We start from the raw sequence: 20509 nt of genomic DNA, 5'->3' as shown, positions 1-20509 counted from the left end.
TATTTTCTAACTAATATAGATAGGAAGCATTTTATTGCAGGCCCAGAGCAAAAACAAAGGAAGACAAGGTATCCTGGGTAAATGATACATTTCAGCAGTTAAAAAACCCACTATCTTTGCTGTCTCAAGTTCTACCTTCTACTTTTCAAATATTCTTTCACTAAAATTTACAGCAAGTCCAACCCAGTTTTGCCCACCTGGTTTATGTCTCTGCATTTTACTTACAAGATTAAGGTGGTTGCCAGAATTGTACTCTTATGCCCAAACTAATTAAATTAATATGGCAAATGCAAAGGGATTTGGGGGTTAATTAGAAAGCAAGGCATATGTTTAACTCTAAAACAACAGCACAGTTGTATACCTGATTTTGAAGGCAAGTGAATGAAAGTAACACATGAATCCAGGTATTTCTATTTTAGGGACCACACAGTGGTTTAGATCACTACCTACCAGTCTTTTCTTCTGCATGGCTCTAGTTCTTCCTTCCCTTCTCCTGAAGGCATTTCCAACCCTGCTCCTTCCTCCACAGTTACCCGGGGGATTAAAGCAGTGCCCTGCCTCATGGCTTTTATCTGATGATTCCCTACCTCCAAGGCCATCTGGCTCTGCTCCTGGATTATCAGCTGACACGAGTTAGTCATCATGCACCTACGACAGTAAAACCATTATCTTTCACCCCAGTCATCTCTGAAGAAGTATCCTAGAAAACATGCTGAATAAAACAGGGGACTTTTCATCATATAAGTAAGTACATACAAATGTATTTTATGCATTTCACTGCAGTGTGGCTTGGACAGTCGTTTAGAGAACACCAGGACATCTTCCAAGCTTCAGGTTTAGCTTGCAGGAGACTTTTCTTAAGCACACTGCTGACAAACTGAAAACTGGAGATAAGAAATATTTCTGTTTGACTGCACAGGCTGGTGGGACTGAAGCCCTAAAATCACCATGCATATAAGAGATGCAACAGCAAGCTACACTGAAAGGAATAAAAAGGACAACTAACCTTAAAAATGTGGAATAAAAAGTCTTTCTTCTCTCAGAAAGCTTCAAAAGGAAATGCATCTCCTCCATCCCTCATGGATCCAGCACACACTAAAGCCAGTGAGAAATGCCTTGGATTTCTGGCAGAGAGCAGGACAGACTTGAGCACTGTCTGGCACAGAGCTGCATTGTCACAGCCTGGAACAGGCAGGGCATGGGCTGAGGGAAGCTTTGCACATTTACTCAGTTCACGTTCAGCCAAGCACATTATGTGTGTGTGTGTATATATATTTATATATATATATATATATATATATATATATATATATATATATATGTATGTATATATCTTTCCTCGATATATTTTTCTCAGTATACAGGTACCATGTAACTTAGTGGTTCCTACTGAGATACTACATTCTACTTAACACAGTGACTTAAACACTGGCAAGTGCTTGATTGTTATTTGACTGTTTATTTTAAACTCCCTTTGCACATTCTTCCACCATTTAAAGCAAAACAGTTTACTATCCGTGCCGGTGTTAATGTTTGACATATTCTGTCCATTTTTCACTTCATATGAACAAAAAGCCAATGCAGCTTTACCATATTCAGTACCAAGGTATTGCAAGTTTCTAAACAGTTTTCCCTATACAACTGCAAAAGCAGCCTGTATATGGGGAAGGATGGGGAAGAGGCTAGGACAGAAAAACTCTTTCGTAGAATCCAAACTCTTTCACCTGTGCAATAAATATTGTGAATGAGGAGCAGCTATTCTGTCTTACCTCAACATCATGCATGGAATAGAGACTGGGAAAAATAAGAGGGAAAAGATGCATCTCACCTTGATGAGAAGAGGGAAGCATTATCACAGGGAACTTTCATATACAATGTGCCAAAAAGTCTCTATCAGACTAAGAATAACCACCTATATTCCAACATGCAGCCATCTATCCATGTGTCTTTTAGCCAACATTTCCTTGATGTCAGCACTATATATCCCTCCATTAGGGAACCACTGCCACAGTCCCCTATCAGTAAATAAAACAGTGATCAGCAGAACTGAAATACAGCAAATACTTGAAAAGGTATCAGAGGTGTTGATATGTGAAAAGGAGACAAATCTGCTTCCCAGCTAAGAAGGAAAGAGCTCTTTAGCCATAAATATGTCACCTCCCATGCTGGCATGGCTATCCCACATTTATCTAATCCACAGAATGTGCTAGAGAAAGCACTGCATTCCTGTACACAAGCCCCCCCACATTTGCCCTGCACAGGCACAGGGCCCACTCACCTATGACAAAAAATGCCAGTAATATGTCAGACTGAATTACTATTACATATGGAAGAAAAAGAGTTAGTCCTGCTAAAAAAAAAATACCTGCCAGCAACTCCAGACAACATCCTAACTTTACATAGTTGGGCTATGAGCCAAGGGGGTGCTGACTTTGGTTGTGCAGTGCACAGATGACATTTCTCAAGCTAATGCTAATATGCAGTACTATGCTTTTAAAGAGATTTTTTTTTTTAATTTCTCACACAAACTTTGGTGAACATGACGTTCTGAGGAATCACTAATATGAAATGTTACTTGAGGACACAGATCTCTCCAAGTCATCCAAGCTAGCTGCAGCCTGAGCTTCCTGCCCCCAGTGTTGGAAGAATAGCTCTATGCAGCAGATGTGTCATACCCAGCACTCAGATGGCACCCCGTTTCCTTCTTAGCTGTGTTCTCTCCTCCTCTAAGTAAATACTGGAATGATTACAAGTGAAACAGGGTGTGAGAGCAGAAAATGTGATACAGGCTACACACAATTAGCAGAGGAGCTGCTTGTGACACACTGACTCGAAGAACTGTGCAAAGAACACTCGGAGGCATCAGCCAGTGTGAAAGGGATGGTGTGTGCAGAACGGTGTACAAGGTTTTCATCCTGCACTTTAAATTCCCAGTGTTTCACAGCCTGTATCCTTGCAAATCTTGCTGATAATCAACACTAATATCTAGTTTTGATATTTAAAGTAAGCGGGTTTGTTCTCCTGGCAGCACAAACTTGAAGTTTCTTTGTTCATTTCTAGAAAACAGTGTAAAGGAAGTATGAAACCAAAAATGGAAAAATACAGAGGGGCAGCTTGGCAGCCACCTCTGCATCACTTCTTACAAAATACTTTGTAAAAAAGAAACACTACTAATGCAATCATCATACCTGCTTTCTCCTGGGATCAGACTATCCACAGAATCCTTCAAAGCCTGAACAAACACCAGAGCTGGGGTTTTTTGGACTACATGGGCATTTTGCCCAACAATCAATCATAAGACATTGCACTCTCACAAAAATGTTGTGCCACATTTCAGCCTCAGACCCAGCTTTTGGGCAGCAGCAGCAGCACTCAGCTCTGCTCTGCTGGCAGCAGCAGCAGCTCTGCCCAGCTGTTTCACACACCCTGGTCAGCACTGCACTACCCAGAAGTGCATTCCTGTGTACCCCAGGCTGGGTGTGCTCTGCTGCACCCACTGCCAGGACACCCAAACTTGGAGGAGTTGGAAACTGGGCTTTGCAGCAGTCTTCTCATCATTCCAGCTACAAATAACTGGAAAATTGCTGGAAGATCAGGGTTCAGAATGGGCTCACAAGAGCCTGTTATTCCTCTGGCTGATTGGAAATGAGATAGGTGCTGCCTGGACACTTCTCCTGTACTGAAGAAAGGACAGTGCTGCAGCCTCACCGAGCTTTGCCTGCCTTGCTGATGGCAGAGCTCGTGCACTCCACCTCTGCTGCAGGGGACAGCCCAGGAGACAATGCCCTGGAAAGGTGGCCCAGGATGAAAAGGCTGCATGAAAGCCGTAGGACCCTCACTTGGACAGACTAACCACACACTCCAGTAACTGCCAGCAAAGATAGTGAAGCTGAAAGAGGCTTAGTGCAAGCATGCAGGAGATTTGTGACAGAAAGTTAGAACTCCATGTCAAGCCTTTCATGCAAACAATAAATATTACTTATGCTCATAATCAGACTTTTCTCCAGCATCGTCTTTGAATGTTGAACCTTTTTCAATTAATTAAAAACTATGCACTGCAGAGTGCATATTTTATCAGCCCTCAGCTGCTTAAGTGTCTAGAAAAGACCAGGCAGTTTTTCTTTTTTCCAGGCAACCCAGAGCAAGTACTTGCAAGGGTCATATCTTTTTAATTATCTTTTCTCTCTTTGATTAATTATTCCGTCTGACAATAGCGTGTTTCTAATGCTATTCACCTGCCTTTGATGATTGACAACTTTTCTGTCTGATTCAAAGCAAACAGCTGCTGCCATGATTGCCTAGCAACCAGGATGTGATGGATGAGCCCCAAAGATGGATGGCTGCAATAAATCATGTCTCCAGCTATAAAACTGAAAAAAGGGATAAGAATAAAAGCGAACAAAAAACAAAACAAGGTTTCTTCCCATGAGTGCACTCAGCTCCTTACCAATTACACCTGAAATGGACTTTGTGTCTATTAATAGCAAAGTTTTCTAATCAGTAAGAATGCAATGATGCCATTTGTATCAAGGTGTGTTTACAATTGTTACAGCAAATTGGCACTTGTACTTCAATTACCTGCGGTGTTACACAAGTGCAGGAGTAGCAGAGCAAAGTTTTACTTTATACCGTTGAAGGCTTTATAGAAAGTATTATGTTTTTTCAGAGTTTTTTCATGGTGTTAGACTTGAATGAAGGGTAAAAACTTGACTTCTCCTCACTTTTGACAACTGAGAGTACCAAAAGTAAATGGAACTGAAAAACTAATTTCTATAAAACACATATAAGGTCGCTGCTGGCTTTAAAAAAAAAAAAACATTTTACCTAAATGTTTATTAAATATTTCTGTCATTCCCTTTTGCTAGGAGGGCATCCTGCAATCAAAGAAAAAGTTGATGTGACAAGCAGGATTTCAAAAACACCAGCTACCTGTGCAAATTCAAGACTGATCCAACAAAGTAATTCTCGTCTCATTTTACCTACTGCTCCTGTAAATCACTTGAGTTTTGTAGGATGCACCAGGCAAGGAACAGTCAATAGCTTGTCAGCTCAGAACAAGTTTAACCAGGCTGGGTATTGCACTTGCCTGAAGGGGCACAAACACCCCAAGTTCTGGCACTGCCTATTGCTGAGGCTGCTCCATTGTTGGAGTGTCTACCTCCTGAAAGTCCCTGCCTGCACTTCCTAGGAAAGATCTAATTGCCTATAAAAAGCTGTTTCCTTAATTCTTCCAGCAGGTGGGGGTGTCCTGGTTCCAGCAAAAGTGCTTCAAAGAGGGAAGGGATTGCCCTCACTACTTACACAGCCAGGCCATCCACCCTCCAGGAGCACCCTGGACACTTGGGAGCGAACACCAAGGCTCAAAGATTCACAGTCCTGCACGAAGAGCACGGGTGGAAAAGAAATATCTGAATGCTGAAATAATTATGTCCTAGAACCTTCTTTCCTTTGCCATTATTTGGGACCCAGAAAAAAAAATAAAAGGTGCATCCTGTTAGCAAAAGGAAGCTGGAGTGTGTTAATCTGTTCACAAGCACATTTTTATACTGGAAGTGGCAATGCCTGGCAGTGTTACACTGGATCAGCTACAGTCCTGCTTGTATTTTAGTGTTACACACAGCAAGCCTCTGTGCTCATGCAAAAGGCTGCCTGCATCCTTGCACGGGCCACGGCTTTGTCTGCATTCTTCACAATTATTGAAATGCTCCCACTAAAAACTTAACTCTGCCTCTGCCTGTCGCTCTCCCTGTTGTACAAACACACACACACACACACACACACACACACACGGAAATCCAGCCCCTAAAACAATTGTAAGGCACTCCTGTAATGACCGGCGAGTATCTGGTAACAAACAATGAGAAAGCAAAGCCATCAATCACAACGTGCACGCCGAGGCCTCCATTCTGTCCCAGCTCATCCAACTCTCAAGTTACAGCTTTACACGGCAAGTCTAAATAATATTCAAAATGATAAATGGCACTATAAGCCTGATATCCATCATCAATCTTTTTTTAAGGAACATCCATCTTCAATAATGCACGTTTGAATCATGTGAAACCAAGAGCTCCCAGATTCATTTACACAACCCCCAGCAAGCTGGTGCTGCTTGAATGATACGTGTCAGCCAGTTTGTCCCAACTGCCAAACTCAAAAAAAAAAAAACAAAAGGGGGGAGGAAAAAAAAGAGAAATGAAGAGAGACTGAGAGAGAAAGAACACAGGAGGGGAAAACCTTCAGGGGGCTGAACAAGGCGACTTAGCAGATAATATGAAAGCACATCACCTCCTGGGTGAGCGTGGCAGTGCCCCCAGCACAGCCGGGCGCTCCCAGCCCCGCTGCCTGCCCCGTTCTGGCCGGAGCACATCCAGCACATCCAGCACATCCAGCACATCCAGCAGCAGCACAGCCGGAGCGGGAGCTGCCCGGGCCCCCCCCGCGCTCTGCTCTGCCAGGGCCGGTGATAAATGACACATGTCATTCTGTCGGGAGGGAAGGGTGGGTCAGTGATGTATGGCTCTGCTGAAAAGGAAATCGACTGTTTGGCATGGCGCGGCTATTCTCCACCAGGATTTAGTTTCAGAACTCTAAAATGAAATCTCCGATGTTTCAAGTGCACGGTTAGGGCAGGCTGACGTGCGGCCGAGGCAGCTTGCTGCCTTTTTTTTTTTTTCCTTCCCCCCCCTCCTTGATTTTTATTTTTTAACCTCTCTCTGCCCTTCGGATTTCAAAAAACTGCTCCACTGACTGGAAACTGCAAAAGAACACACATATATCAAAGTCTTCAATAGTTATGATCCATGATAAAATTTAAATAGGTTGAGGTTTCTATTTTTATTTATTATTGGGGGGGAAAAATGGCATGCAGGCTTGACACAAAAGCAAGATAAAAATTAGCATGTTTGAAGTAATCGTCCCACAGCTTGACATCTGCATAGTAAATTTTAAAGGAAAAAAATGTGTCAGGCAGGCATGAGCTGTTCCCTCCCTCCCCCCCTCTTTCATTAGCTCACTGGCAGGGTGGCACTTCTGAACCTCATTACTGCAGGAGGATTTATGAAGCTGAACCCAATGGCAAAGAAAAGGCATCTGTCAATAATTGTAGGGAGCTGCACTCACAGCTTTGAAATCTCATTAAGTATGCAGTTATCAGGCATAAAGATCAAAAACATTACTCAACTCCGACAGAATCTTATGGAGGAACATTAATTAGCAACAGGCCTACAGTACAAAAAAAAAAAAAAAAAAACCAGACTTCCTCTCACACCTGCCCAACCCACAAACCAAAAGAAACACTCCTCCTCCCTCCAGAAAAAAATAATTCCCAGCATCTGAGACTGATCAAGTACATGAAACAAGAGAGAGGAAAAAAAAAATCCAGTTGAGACAGTCTTGGCGGTGAAGAGAGAAAAGGAAGAAGCTGTCAAAGTTGAGAAGGATGTCAGCACTGGCCCTGATTACAAGGGCCTATACAGTTCCCAGGCCTTTTATCATCCCTGCCATCAAAAACAGACTCTGTGTCACAGATGGATGACTGATGGCTGCCAGTCTGGAGCAGCCTGGCCAAGCCTCCTGGAGGCCCCTGCTGCGATCTGGCCCTCCAGCAACAGGCTTGACCTAGCAGGGAAAGGGCTGCCGGCAGCGAGCCCAGTCCCAGAGACACTCAGAAACAGCACCCTGTTCTGTTCTTCCCCAGAACAATCCAGCGAGAGCTTGGTCAGGGTTTGTTTGTTCAGCTTACAGAAGTTAAATGTAATACTGCTGCTCGCCACGCAAAGCTGTGCATTATTTGAAAATAACCCCAGCAAAAAAAAAAAAATTAAAAATAATTAAATAAAACCTCTTCTTTGTCCACACAAAATGTATTTTTCTAATCCTGTTTCTAGTTTGCATTTTCACCACAATTTGCACGCTCGATTGCTTAGAAAATACATGAGAGAGAAATATAAATTTGGGGGGAAACATACAAATTCATAGGCGAAGCTGGACCATAAAACCAAGTGACCTTTGCAGCATTAAGTATTGTGTGCAACTAATTAAGAACTATGACCATATTAACATTTTTTGTTACAGAATCAAGGATATCAGCTACACAGCTTAACCCATTGCACATATTTTTTTCATTTCCTCCCTATCAAAAACTGTGTTTGCAAACAATAACTCAAAGCTACTTGTTAAAAAAAAAAAAAAGAAAAAAAAAAAGAAAAAAGCAGGAGGAGGGAAATCACCTTCTGTAGTCTTTTTCCCACTTGGGACCATGCCTGAAAAACTCCCTCTCTAGTTACATGCTACCTTTCAAACATTTTATATTTCCCATAATTTTGCGCTACAAAGAAGCTTTCCACTGTACAGTTTCATTCCTGTGCTATTTCCTATGTCCTGGGTTTTGATATAATGTACATATTTGTCTCTCATTTCATGAAATATACAGTGATATTTATGTCTCACTTGTAGCCACACTGAAGATTGGCTTCTTAATGAACTACATCTTTAATACCGCACAGAGTCAGGGATATTCGCACGCACACACAAGACAACCTGCCTGTCAAAATCTTTTCAATATCTGAAATTAATTCATTTACTAAAGTAATGTACTTAAAAAAAATAAAAAAAATCTTAGCTCTGACAAAATACGGAAGCGGAGGTTCCGCTCTAAACAAGATTTTTTAAAGAATTTTAGAAAAAGTGTTACAATAAGGTGTTTATATTTTTCCGTATGCTTACCATATTACTTTTATTATGTGTAGCATCAAAGTGATTATAGCAATTACATCTAACAGAATTAATTATAGAACATCCCATCATTTCGAAATACATAATGCATTAGAGGTAAGCCAAAGAAAGAAAACATCTCGACTGTGGTTACTATTGTTGGAGTATTTTTTTCTTTAAGCATGAAGGCGAAACCAAAGTAGGAAGAAACATAGAGAAACGGTGGGGTAACAGTGAAATGTTAACTACAAAAATCTGAATATCAAGGCAGGTACGTTTTTTACTAGCAATAGTAACCTGTGCAAAGCTGCGCTACCACAAATATCCGTGTAAAATCCATTAGAGTTTTTAATCACAAAATATGGAAACTAGCCAATTCACCTAACCAATGTGTTAGTACATAAAGACAAGAGTGTATGAGTGAAAGAGTTACAAGCCTTTACGTATGCAAAATAAATTCACTCAAAGCTTCATTAATATTAATTTAAATTCAGAACCCATTTACATTAAATTGTTCATTAAAAATTGCCTATTTTATGCAACATGCATTCCGCAAAGAACACATAGGAAACCGAAACAGAGGGCTCAATTTAATGATGGAAATATCAAAAGTAAATGAATTTGGATCATTCCAAACGAATTCTAAAGCAGCCCTCCGCTCCGTGCCAGTGCGCGAAGTTTGGCGGGAGTTTGGCGGAAGGGCAGGGAAACCTCCTGGCTTCCCACTTGGCAAGGCTTGGCCACCACCCTTCCCAGCTCCCCAGCACCACAGAGCCTTGCTAAAACAGGAATTATTTATGGACAGGACCTAAAAGCCAGCCCCGTGACAATGGTCACCAAGTGTGAGCACACCGGGCCGCCTCTGAACTGGGACGGATTGCCAGCGCTGCCGGGCGGAGCTGCCCAAACGCCAAGGGATGGCAGCTGGAGGTGAGGCAGGCTGCCCATGGAGCCTCCTCACTGGCAAACTCCCACACCAACAAGCACAGTCAACTTACGTGATTCCCAACAGCTGCTCTGAACGAAGAAAAGAGAGTCATAATTAATAACATGTGTCCTGACAGAGTTAATTAATAATTTATAATTAAGTCTAAAATACGAACTTAGATTATTCTTGAAGAGTTGTCCCTTTACAGCCCGAAGAGGCCAGGTAATGGCATTGGCAAAGAGCTTTCAGATATTTTATGATCCTCTGGTAACTCTTTCCCTACTCTCCCTCCACCCCCAGGGGGAAAAAAAACCCTTTGAACATTTTCTGAGAAATATCTTAAAGTTGATGCCTGCAATGAGAAGTGTTTAAATTCTGCAGATTGGCTCTCTGCTGAGATGACCAAAATATCTTTCAGGCGCAAAATCAGGCAAATGCAGTAGGATGAATCTCGCAGTCTCTGAAATTAAGCCCTACTTATTTCAACTCTTTCAGTTCTTTTTATGAAAATGGTAACAAACAATTTCAAGCTCTGACAATGTTCTATTCTACATTATTGTACTTAAGAAAACTACAATACAATCTCTCGTGGACTATGCTTTAAATCCTTTGAGCCAATTTTCATGCTTTATTTTTTTTTTTGTTATGTTGAAATCAAGAAAAATCAATTGCACAAATTTTTTTCAATCCTCCTGCTTTAGGTTATGACACATACACACACAAAAAAGCAACGCATCCATTGTTTAGTGGGATTTTTAAAATTAATTTAATGTCTAACTGCAAATGCTGGAAACTAGAATTAATCTGTCTGGATAAAAAAAGGCTTACAGACATTTAAATGCATGTATCGGGACACTTTATCAACCTAACATAAAATTGTCATCTTATCTTATTATATGACTATTTTATGCATGTGTCAAAGAATTTGAAAATGAATGCCTGTCTATTCACTCTAATTACAACTGCATATTATCTGTCTGGATGTACCAGTCCATATCATTGTTACCAAATACAATATATTGTATTCACCTTTCATTTTTAACTTAAGGCTGATAAACCACAATTTGGGCGTAACTAAATTTTAAAAAAATTACCAAACACACAGAGAAGAACAAAAAAAAAAAAAATCAGACTAAAACACCTGAGGTAGATTGTTTAGTAAATGATGCTGAAGTATTTCACAGATAAGAAAACACGCGACTACTCAGCAACTATGTTATTTTTGGTGTTGTATCATAACCATACACACACATACACTCCTACTTGACATTGCAACACTTCAGGCATCTCAATACCTGATCCACTAGCAGCACCTTGAAAACAGGGCTGTGTTAAAATCTGACAATCTGTATTTGGATTCTCTAGGAAGCAGTCACGACATTGGATTAAAATATGGATTACTACACCGTAAAGCCAGCAGTGCCAAGGTTTGCTCAGAAAGATAACACGTAGGTTACTTTACGTCCTGGCAGATGATTTCTTTTCATTCACTCTGTACCACCATATGTTTCTGCATAAGCGTGCACGTAGCACGCTTAAAAATGTACCCCACACTTCACCCTGAAGGTGATCTTTTCTATACAGTTTCCACTAATCCTGGAAGCAGGGCTGACAAAAAGAACCCACTCTAATCCTGCTAACTCACCCTAGCTTCACTGCATTTCCCATAACCCTGCAGCAGTCACAATTCATTCTAATCACTTTACAAAACAATCTTTAGTAAAAAGAGGAAAAATGCAGACTTGTAAGCCAATTTAAGAAATAACTGCTGATACATCAGTTATTGACTATTTCACTCCTGCTCATGATAGTGCTCAAGGCAAAACCGAGAACAAAATGACAACATCAACCGCACGCAATAAACTGTGGCCCAGGAGAGCACTGAAGCCCTAATTGACAGCTGTCAAGCTAATGGGAGAAATGGCAGCTGATTCTGGAAAATTCTGTTTTCCAGGCAGATATTCAGGGGAATCTATCAAGCCTTTTTATATTTATGCCCCTTTTTTTTTTTTTTTTTTTTTTTTTTTTTTTTGCATTGTTCCTTCACACTTTGCCGGGAAAAAAAAAAAAAAAAAAAAAGGCAGAGGACAGCCATAACTAATCATTTTGTCAGCTTGCTGCTAGGAAGAATCTCTGCCCAACAGAGAAATATGTGGCAGGTTTGGAGGCAAATAACATACCAAGGGCTGACACTGCAAGTACCTTTATAGGTAGCCTACTTTATCGCTACATTTACTTTTGGGGTATGTATGTAGTTGCAAGCAATTGCCATAAATTAAAGCGAGCGTTCGAGTTGCCGGAGTCAGAGCTGCCTGGAAATCTGGCGGCACAACCTGTGTGCCATCTTGCATCTGCCTGCTGTGCTGCACCCCCAGCCCCACGCTGGAGGGGCCGAGGGCTGGCACCAGCACTCGAGTCCCTGGGAAGGGGAAGTGCTCCGCACCTCTGAGGCATCAATTCTGTGAATTTCAGTGCTCACACTGACCAGGTGCAGCTTTTGAATGTAAGCGCAGAAGTTGGGAAGAGCCTCAAGCATGCAGCAATCTCTAGGATTTAAAACATACTATGCAAAAAAAGAAACAAAAACAAACAACCATAGGCCCAGGTTTGTTTGGGTTTTTTTTTTTTCCCCAGAGCCTTGAAAACTCGGTGCAGTTGTCTGTTACTGTTTTCTTAAATATATAAATAAATAAATAAGTAAACTATATGTGATTCCAGCAAACAACTAGCTCCCAACCCCTCCTCACAAGGTATGTACACAAAACATGTATTAAGTCATTTCTGTCAGTTGGAAATACATTTTCTTGATCTTTTAAATAGGTTTCTAAAAAAGCTGCAAGTGAAAGCTATAATTTAAGGATAGATAATTATTGTTTGCATGAACAAGACTGGCCTCTATTAATACAGTATCTTAGTTTCCCCAGACAGTAGCCTCTAACTGGTAAATATACCTTCTTCCTCCTGACTTACATGACAGAAGTCTCTGGAGCAGCAATCCTGACTATCTTCTTGCTTTAACAGGTGAGGAATAAAATTGCAATCCCTGACTCTCCTTCCCAAATTTACCTATGATATTCAGCTGAGTCTCAAAGCAAACAAAGTGAAATTATCATTTTTACAGATTCTTGATTCTCAGAGACAGCTTTAGTCTTCCACAGTGTGGTGTTAACACTTGGGCTAGACATAAAGAATTTGTGCACCTGTCTGTTATGTCTGCGAGCTCTGTGCTGCTGAGAGTTCTTTGTTGTTGTTATTCTACTCCAGACCATTAAAAGGGTCCTAATTCCTATGACATGATTATCCAGGTACCAAAGCCCATTTGTCACCTGCAGCAGAAAATTGAGTTAATGCACAACTAAAGGCAACCAGGACTGTGTAATATCAACTTGATTACATCAAACTAGCTGCAAACCTAATTCTGCTGGATGACACTGCGTGGAGCTTGTCATCTCCAATCATTAAAGCTGTCAGGAATCCATCAGGTTTACAGCTAATTAGGTGAACACTAATGAAGCTGGCAAAACAACTTTTCTTTTTTTATGGCTGAGCGGACCTTTCAGTTTGGAGAAAAAAAATTCTCGAGTATTCTCAAGGTTGCTGGGGACTGGATTTCCTGAGTTACCAATCAGCAGACATCTTTAATTCTCCCCCCACCACCACCTTTTTTTCTCTCTCAGTACCAAGCAATCAATTTGTCATCACTCTCAGTATGCCACAAAAGCAGTCATGAACCTTATAACTCGCAGCTCTCAAGCCAAAAAGGGGGGGGAAAAAAAAAGTAAGTTTCTTCTGTCTTAAAATAAAACACCTCATACAGCTCACTTATTTATCTTCATGCACTTATCAACAGCATGAATGTTCTTGTTTTTTCACTCTTGTCAAATAAGTAGCCCTTCAGTCATTCTACATCCCCCATATCCATTAGGCAGAGGCATTTTGATAAAGTAAAGCCAAAGCTAGTGTATGGGAAAGAATGAAAGCACTCACTCTGCCAACTTCTGATTGACCATTAAGCTATTGATGAATGTGCCTGTCAGGAGAGAGACAATTAAATCAAATATGAAACAAAGTCGTTTTGACGGGTCATTTTGATAGAGCAAAACCATTCTTCCATCTCCTATTAGTCCTGCAGTCAAGTTTTTGTAATGAATATTTCTTAACTAACCTGTTATTTCTTAGCTGTTTTTTAAGGTGTCAAAAAAAAAAGCCTTTGCTTTTACTGCTATTAGAAAAAGTAACATTTCCAATGTGACCAATAAAAGCAGCATCTCAGTGGGAAGCAATTATACACAATACTAAATGTTTAATGTGGCTATCAAAAAGCTAAAAGTTTAAAGAGATTACACTTCTGCTAAATATGAAAGATAGATCGTGTATCGTGGATGATTCACTTGAGAAAGGAGAGAGAGACAGAGTGTGGTGGAGGGAGAGAAGGATACCTCAGAATGTGTGTTTAGTGCAGAAACATTTTCTTCCAGTCTGTGGAGAGAGAGCCCAGTTCACAGCAGAGTCAAAAATGGAAAAGCACATAGAAAATCTAGATTTTGCAGAACTAAATTCACATTACAAAATAGAATTTCCCAAGTATCAGGAAAAGTTCACCTCTGTCATTTTTCTAGAAAATTGTTATTTGATGGCACGGGCCAGAAAAGCAAAATATTATCATGAAGTATTTGGCTACGATATTGTTTGCTAGATGCTATCACCACCACACTGAGAAACTTTCCAAACTTTCTAGTTGTTTGTATGAGGGGTAAGACGGCTGGGAAGTCTATTTCCCTATTTCTAAAGTACTGCCCAAACACATGTGGCTGTCCAAGAGGAAAAGAAAGGAAACATGCACGTTGTTATTTACAATTTGTGTCACTCCCCGAGCCCCTTGCAGTTTACTAAACCCAAACCACCCCACTCGGAGAAGCTGTCAGGCAGTGTGGGAGCACTTCTGAACTCCAGCAAGCCCAGGCTGCAGGACTGACTACCTGCTCCATGCTGTCCCTAGCCCAGGCTGCAGAACTGACTGACTACCTGCCCCACGCTGTCCCTAGCCCAGGCTGCAGGACTGACTGACTACCTGCCCCACGCTGTCCCTAGCCCAGGCTGCAGGACTGACTACCTGCCCCACGCTGTCCCTAGCCCAGGCTGCAGGACTGACTGACTACCTGCCCCACGCTGTCCCTAGCCCAGGCTGCAGGACTGACTGACTACCTGCCCCACGCTGTCCCTAGCCCAGGCTGCAGGACTGACTACCTGCCCCACGCTGTCCCTAGCCCAGGCTGCAGGACTGACTGACTATCTGCCCCACGCTGTCCCTAGCCCAGGCTGCAGGACTGACTGACTACCTGCCCCACGCTGTCCCTAGCCCAGGCTGCAGGACTGACTACCTGCCCCACGCTGTCCCTAGCCCAGGCTGCAGGACTGACTGACTATCTGCCCCACGCTGTCCCTAGCCCAGGCTGCAGGACTGACTACCTGCCCCACGCTGTCCCTAGCCCAGCCACAGCCGCGCTGCCAGGGATGCTCTGCAGAGCCTCCCCAGCGCCTCTCGGGGCTGCTCCAGCCCGGCCCCCCGAGGCTGTCCCCGGGCAGAGCTGTGCGTGCCCCCGGCCCTGGTGGCCCTGGTGGCCCTGGTGGCCCTGGCAGCCCGGCCCAGCGGTGGCACCGCTCGCCAGGAGCCCCTCAAGTTGCGCTCACAGAGTTGACAGGCCACGTGTGACGTCACCGAGTCTGGCGTTACCATGGCAAGTGATTTATTGATGTTTATCGGGAATGAATAGATCAAAGGCTGCCAGATGACAGGCGATCAATCAGACATCAAATCAAGGATGGCAACAGGCCAAGGAAACCTTTTCCAGCCCACATATCCCCAACTAAGGATTACTGTAAAATTATGTGGGGCTTTTCTTCTACTGTTTTCTTTTCAATTTGGCTTTTCCAAAAAAATACTGCTTAAGTTTAACAGGAGTTGACATTTCTGGCAAAAGGAAAACAAGCCAAACAAACAAAAAAACCTCACCAGCACAAAGCCTCGAAAAGTAATTCTAAAAAGGAAAAAAGAAAGCAGTGGAAATTGTAAAGGCACTATCAGAAACATTCACCAGTCACTTGACAATACACAGACCCTTTTTCTTTTTTTTTTTTTTTTTTCCCTCCTTTGGTTTACTTTGCAGCTTCTCCTCTGGACTCATAAATAAGAGATCAATAGGATTAACAGAAGAGGCTACCAAAGAAAGTGGCCAACTAGGACAGGCTGTCTGTCCGGCAGAGACATCTCCAGTGCAGAACAAGGGCAGAAGAGAAAAAGGTAAAAGTTGGGCAAAGGAACCAGTTCTGGGCTTGGATCTCCAACTAACGCTGCAGAGCCTCCAAATCACTTTGTCCCTGCCACTTCATTCACAGCGTGCCATATTTTTATACATGCCCTCTCTCTTTTTTTTATAAGAAAGTAAAATTAAATAAAAAGAGTATTTTCCCTGGCTTTCACAAACCATTTGTCTGTGAGGGAAGGGGATGTAGAAGAATGAAGACTACGAGGGAGAGAAGCAAAGAAGGTGCCAAAGTACGGGCTGGAAATAACCAAAATTCGCCTCCTGCTTCCCCCAGCCCCGGAGTGACACCGACCAGACGAGCCCGAGCAGTGTGTGCCCGCACACACCCGCTGCCCCTCGCACAGGGTTACCCCCAGAACCGAGCCGGGCGATGGCAGAGTTCGGAATAAATCAAAAGTGGGCACCAAAAGTGGGGAACGGGCTTTCACGAGCCCCCCACCCCAAAGAAAAAAAATATAAATAAAATCCCCCCAAAGCCCCCAGCCCGGCGCTGTGCCTCAGCCCGGGAGTTGCTCGGCAGAGCCCTCGGCAGCGGCGGGCAGCGGGGCAGGAGCGGGGCGCGGAGCGGCGGCGGAGCCCGCCGGGAGCCGGTTATGAAAGAGACGGAGGGAAGCGAGAAGAGAAGCCAGCGGCCGCGCAGGGAAGGGAAGGGAAGGGAAGGCAGGGAAGGAAGGGAAGCGGCTCTCGTACCTGCTGCGCGCCGGGGCGCTTGCTGCTTCCTCCTCGGCATGCTGGGCTCCTGCGGGCGCCGGCGGGGGGGGGCAGCCGGGGCGCGGGGGTGGGAAGAGTTGCCTCAGCCCCAGAGATCCGGTGAGCTGCTCCAGCCTCGGCGCGAGGGCTGGGTCGGGGATATATTTTTTGTTGCTGTGCATACACGATGCCGAGTAGGAGGAGGAGGCGGCGGCGGCGGAGGAGGAGGAGGCGGCACAGAGGAGAGGACAGCCCTGCTGCTGCTGCTGCTGCTGCTGGCAGAAGAGGGGGGAAGTTTGACAAATCGCCCCGGAGGAAGGAGGAGGGGAAGCCCCCCGAAGAGGTGTGCGGGCGGGAGGGCTGGGGAGAGCCCGCAGTCCCCCCCACCCCACCCTGCGCCCCCGGTGCCTGGCCGGGCTGGGAGATCACGGCATAAAGACAGGGGATCTCTTGGCCGGAGCCGGCGGAGCCTCAGCCTGCGCTCTCCACTCCCGGCTCGGCGCTGGAGCGGCGGCGGCGGCGGCGGCGGCAACAGGCGAAGCTTGAAGGGAAACGAGATGATCGCGGTGTCACTCAAACTGCTCCGCCGAGGGGGAGCGGGGCACCGCCGCCGCCCGCCCCGGGCCGCGCCTTCACTCAGCGCGCATCGCCCGCCGGACCGGGCACGGGGGCGGGCAGGGGTCTGCTCCGCCGGCCGGGGCGACCCCCTCGCCGCGCCCCCTCCGCCACCCAACTTCGCCCGCCGCCGGAGCCGGTCTCCCGAGCCGCTCGCGGCGGCGGCGGCGGAGGGCTGGCCGGGCAGGGACAGGCAGGGCAGCCCGCCGGGCTCCGCGCCGCTCGCCCCGCTCCTCGCCGCAGCCCTTCCCTTTCCGCCCCCGCGCGCACCCGTTCCCCGCCGGAGCCCCCCGCAGCCATCGCCTCCCGCCACGCCGGGGCACGGGACCCCCCTCCCCGCCGCCCCCCGCGACGAGGGCCCGGCCCGCCGCTCCATCCCGGCCGCCCCGCGCGGTGACAGCGGCGGCGGCCCCGGCTCCCCGCCGCGCCCCGCAGCGCTGCCCGCCCCGGCCGCACTCACCGGCGCGCCGCCCGCCCGCCGGCACATCCAGCCCGCCGGCTCCCACCTGGCTGGCGCCGCGGCCGCCGCGCTCCGCTCCGCGCCTGCGGGCGGGCGGTGTCGGGGCCGCCCCGGCCGGCGGCCGCTATCGGCGGCGCCTCCGCCAGCGGAGCCGCTGCTCCCGCCCCGCGGGGCCAGAGCGGCGGGGAGCGGGCAGCGCCCGCGCCCCACGCACCCGGCTCTTCGGGAAGGAGCACTTTTGCCTCGTGTTCCCTGTTTAGGGGGTTGATTTTTTTTTTTTTTTTCTTTCTCTCTCTCTCAGTTTTGTTTGGGTTTTTTTTTTTTAATTTTTTTTTCTCGGTCCAAGTTCACTGCCGAGCCGCCGCGCTCAGTTCGGCGAGCGCCGGCGGATCGATGTGCTGCGGGTTTGATTGCGCATCCCTGGGCGGCGGGGCCGCGCGGCGCGGGGAGGGCCGGGGCGGCGGGGGGCGCGCGGGGCCCGGGCCGCTCCCGCCCCCGCTCCGCCCGCGCCGGGACCCCCGCGAGCAGGGAAGGGGACACGGCAACAACACCCCCCCCCCCCCAAAAAAAAAAAAAAAAAAAAAAGAAAATGAAAGGAAAAAAAACTAGCTTTTTTTTTTTTTTAAAGTTCACGGGGAGGAATTAAAAAAAAAATAAAAGGCTGAGCTCACTTTTACGGTAAGATCAAAAAAAATTTCCACTCGCCCCCATTCTTCGAGATTTGGGATAATTCCAAATACCTGACTAAGTGCAGATGTTGTTGCGTCTTCACATCCTATAAAGCCGCCGTGCCGCTCTCGGGCTCTCGCTTCCCTTTCAAGTTGCAGGAAATTCAAACACTTTACATGACGGGTGGAGAAGGTTTGGGATTTTTTTTTTTTTTGGATTATTATTGGTATGAGTTGATATTTTTTTAAGCTGATATTTAGGATGAAAAAAAAAAATCGCAGTCGCCTAAAGTCCCCGGGAAATTGCTACTGTTGGGGGAAAACGAAACATTTCTTGAAAACAAGAAAATGGTGAGTTGTCAATTGCCTCTTCTGCTGCCAAACTCGCTCAGTTCCATCTCATTGATACTCGCTGGTTGCTCCTCATAGTTACAGTATCTGCTCACAGAAGGAGCGATCAGATCTGCTTAAGAGACGACACCGAGACGTTCCCCCCCTCCCCAAAAAGCCCTGTGTGTGTGAGTGTGCGAGCGTGGGTGAGCCGTGCGGCAGGACGGGGCCGGGCGGCGGGCAGCCCCGGCGGGGCGGGCGGGCGGGCTCGCCGCCGCGGCGGTGCGTGCCGCTAGATCCGCCCTAACATCTGTCCGTCTCACCATTGGCGCATCCATCAGTGTCACCCTGGCTGCACATTGCAACGACAACACATCAGACACTACACAGACCGGGATTCGGTACAAATAACCAACATACTAAACAACTTAACCGGGGAGGAGGGGACCAGCCGCAGCATAAGTATTTACAAACGTTAGACAGCCTCGGGAAGCAGGGCTCGGCTGCGGTTAATAGCTCGTTCATTCTCCCTCCCTCCTCCCCCTTTAAGTAGGAAATAGAAAACCTAAATAATTCACGCCCCCCACCCCCCCCGAAGGATGCTGCCGGCCGCGGGGCAGGGACCGGGACCGGGACCGGGGCGCGCCCCGCGCTCAGCCCGGCTGCGCTCCCGGCTCCGCGGGGCGATGGCTGCGGCAGGACCGCACCGAGCGCGGAGCCGGCGAGAGGCCAGCCCGGGGCTGAGGTGCTGCCTGGCCGAGCCGGCCCGCGCTGCGCAACATGGAGGATTCCTCCGAGCTCTGGAGCGAGAGAGACTGAAACAAACTTTGGGATGCTCGGCCGGGAGCTTCGGCAGCCGAGAACCCCGGGAGCTCTGGGCGCCTCTGTTCCTGCTCGCCGCACGGAGTGCGGGGAAGGTCACTCTGCCACCAGGCGCTGGTAGAGAGCCCTGAAAACTACAGCGAAATTAAAATGACACGGCGCGTGTAGTCACTGCAGTCCTGTAAAGGCTGTTCTGAAACGTGCGAGAGCCCTCTCCAAAGCCAGGGACGATCCCGATCCTCCTCAGCTGCTGGCTGCGGGGCATCGCGAGGAGCGAGCTGCAGCGACCAATCCCGAATTTTGGGGCGGTTGCAAGTTGCAAGAACTTTGTTCCTTCCACTTTCCTGTCTCTGAATCTGCTCATCTTTCACTGCCTTTGTGTCACCCTGAGCCCGCCCGGGGGACGGATGTGAGCTCCTGCCCGCTGCCGGGCTTGGCCCGGGTGCCCGGCGGGGTGCGAGCCCCTGGGCCCGGCGCGGCTCCGCGGGTGCGCAGCCTCCTCCCGCGGGTGCGCTCGGCTGCACGCGTGCGTGGATTTGTGCGGGTGGTGGCATTTGTGTTTGAACAGGTTCCCAGACAGAGCTCTGCCTCCCGCAGAGCACAGCCTGCGTGGAGAATGCTGGCAGGTGGCACCTCAGCAGCTGAACGGTGTCGGCAGCACAAACAAACACGCGAGACTGTCCCCGGCCCCGCTGCGTGGGGAGCTTTGCGCGACCAGCAGCGCTTACCTGGCTCTGCAAAGGGCGGCCCACACGCGCCGGCAGCGGAGGGTGAGGGGCTCGTTCTAGTGCCCCGAGCTGGGACTGGGAGGGAACGAAATAAGTGAAACTTTCCGTAAACAGTCATTGGAGGAACTTTCTCAGTTCACTTAGGAATAATAATTCTCGTGTGTGAGAGAGAGAGGAAGGCAGCAGATATTCGTGCACACAGACATGTGCATTGGACTTCCACATTCACA

General features: G+C 46.9%; 1 protein-coding gene across 1 annotated transcript in view; it reads right to left on the bottom strand.

The window, feature by feature from the left end:
* The window catches only part of TSHZ3 (teashirt zinc finger homeobox 3), a 65196-nt gene extending 48288 nt beyond the window's left edge, over positions 1–16908 (bottom strand). The window contains exon 1 of the mRNA XM_059857003.1: positions 16657–16908. Within this exon, the coding sequence (XP_059712986.1) occupies positions 16657–16696 (40 nt within the window). The 5' untranslated portion in view covers positions 16697–16908. The remainder of the gene's footprint in view (positions 1–16656) is intronic.
* Between the last annotated feature and the right edge of the window lie 3601 nt (positions 16909–20509).

This window comes from Haemorhous mexicanus, chromosome 12 (genome assembly GCF_027477595.1).
Source record: "Haemorhous mexicanus isolate bHaeMex1 chromosome 12, bHaeMex1.pri, whole genome shotgun sequence".
Lineage (NCBI taxonomy): Eukaryota > Metazoa > Chordata > Aves > Passeriformes > Fringillidae > Haemorhous > Haemorhous mexicanus.
Note: the sequence above shows the minus strand (reverse complement) of the source record. Positions and strands in the feature narration are given on the sequence as shown.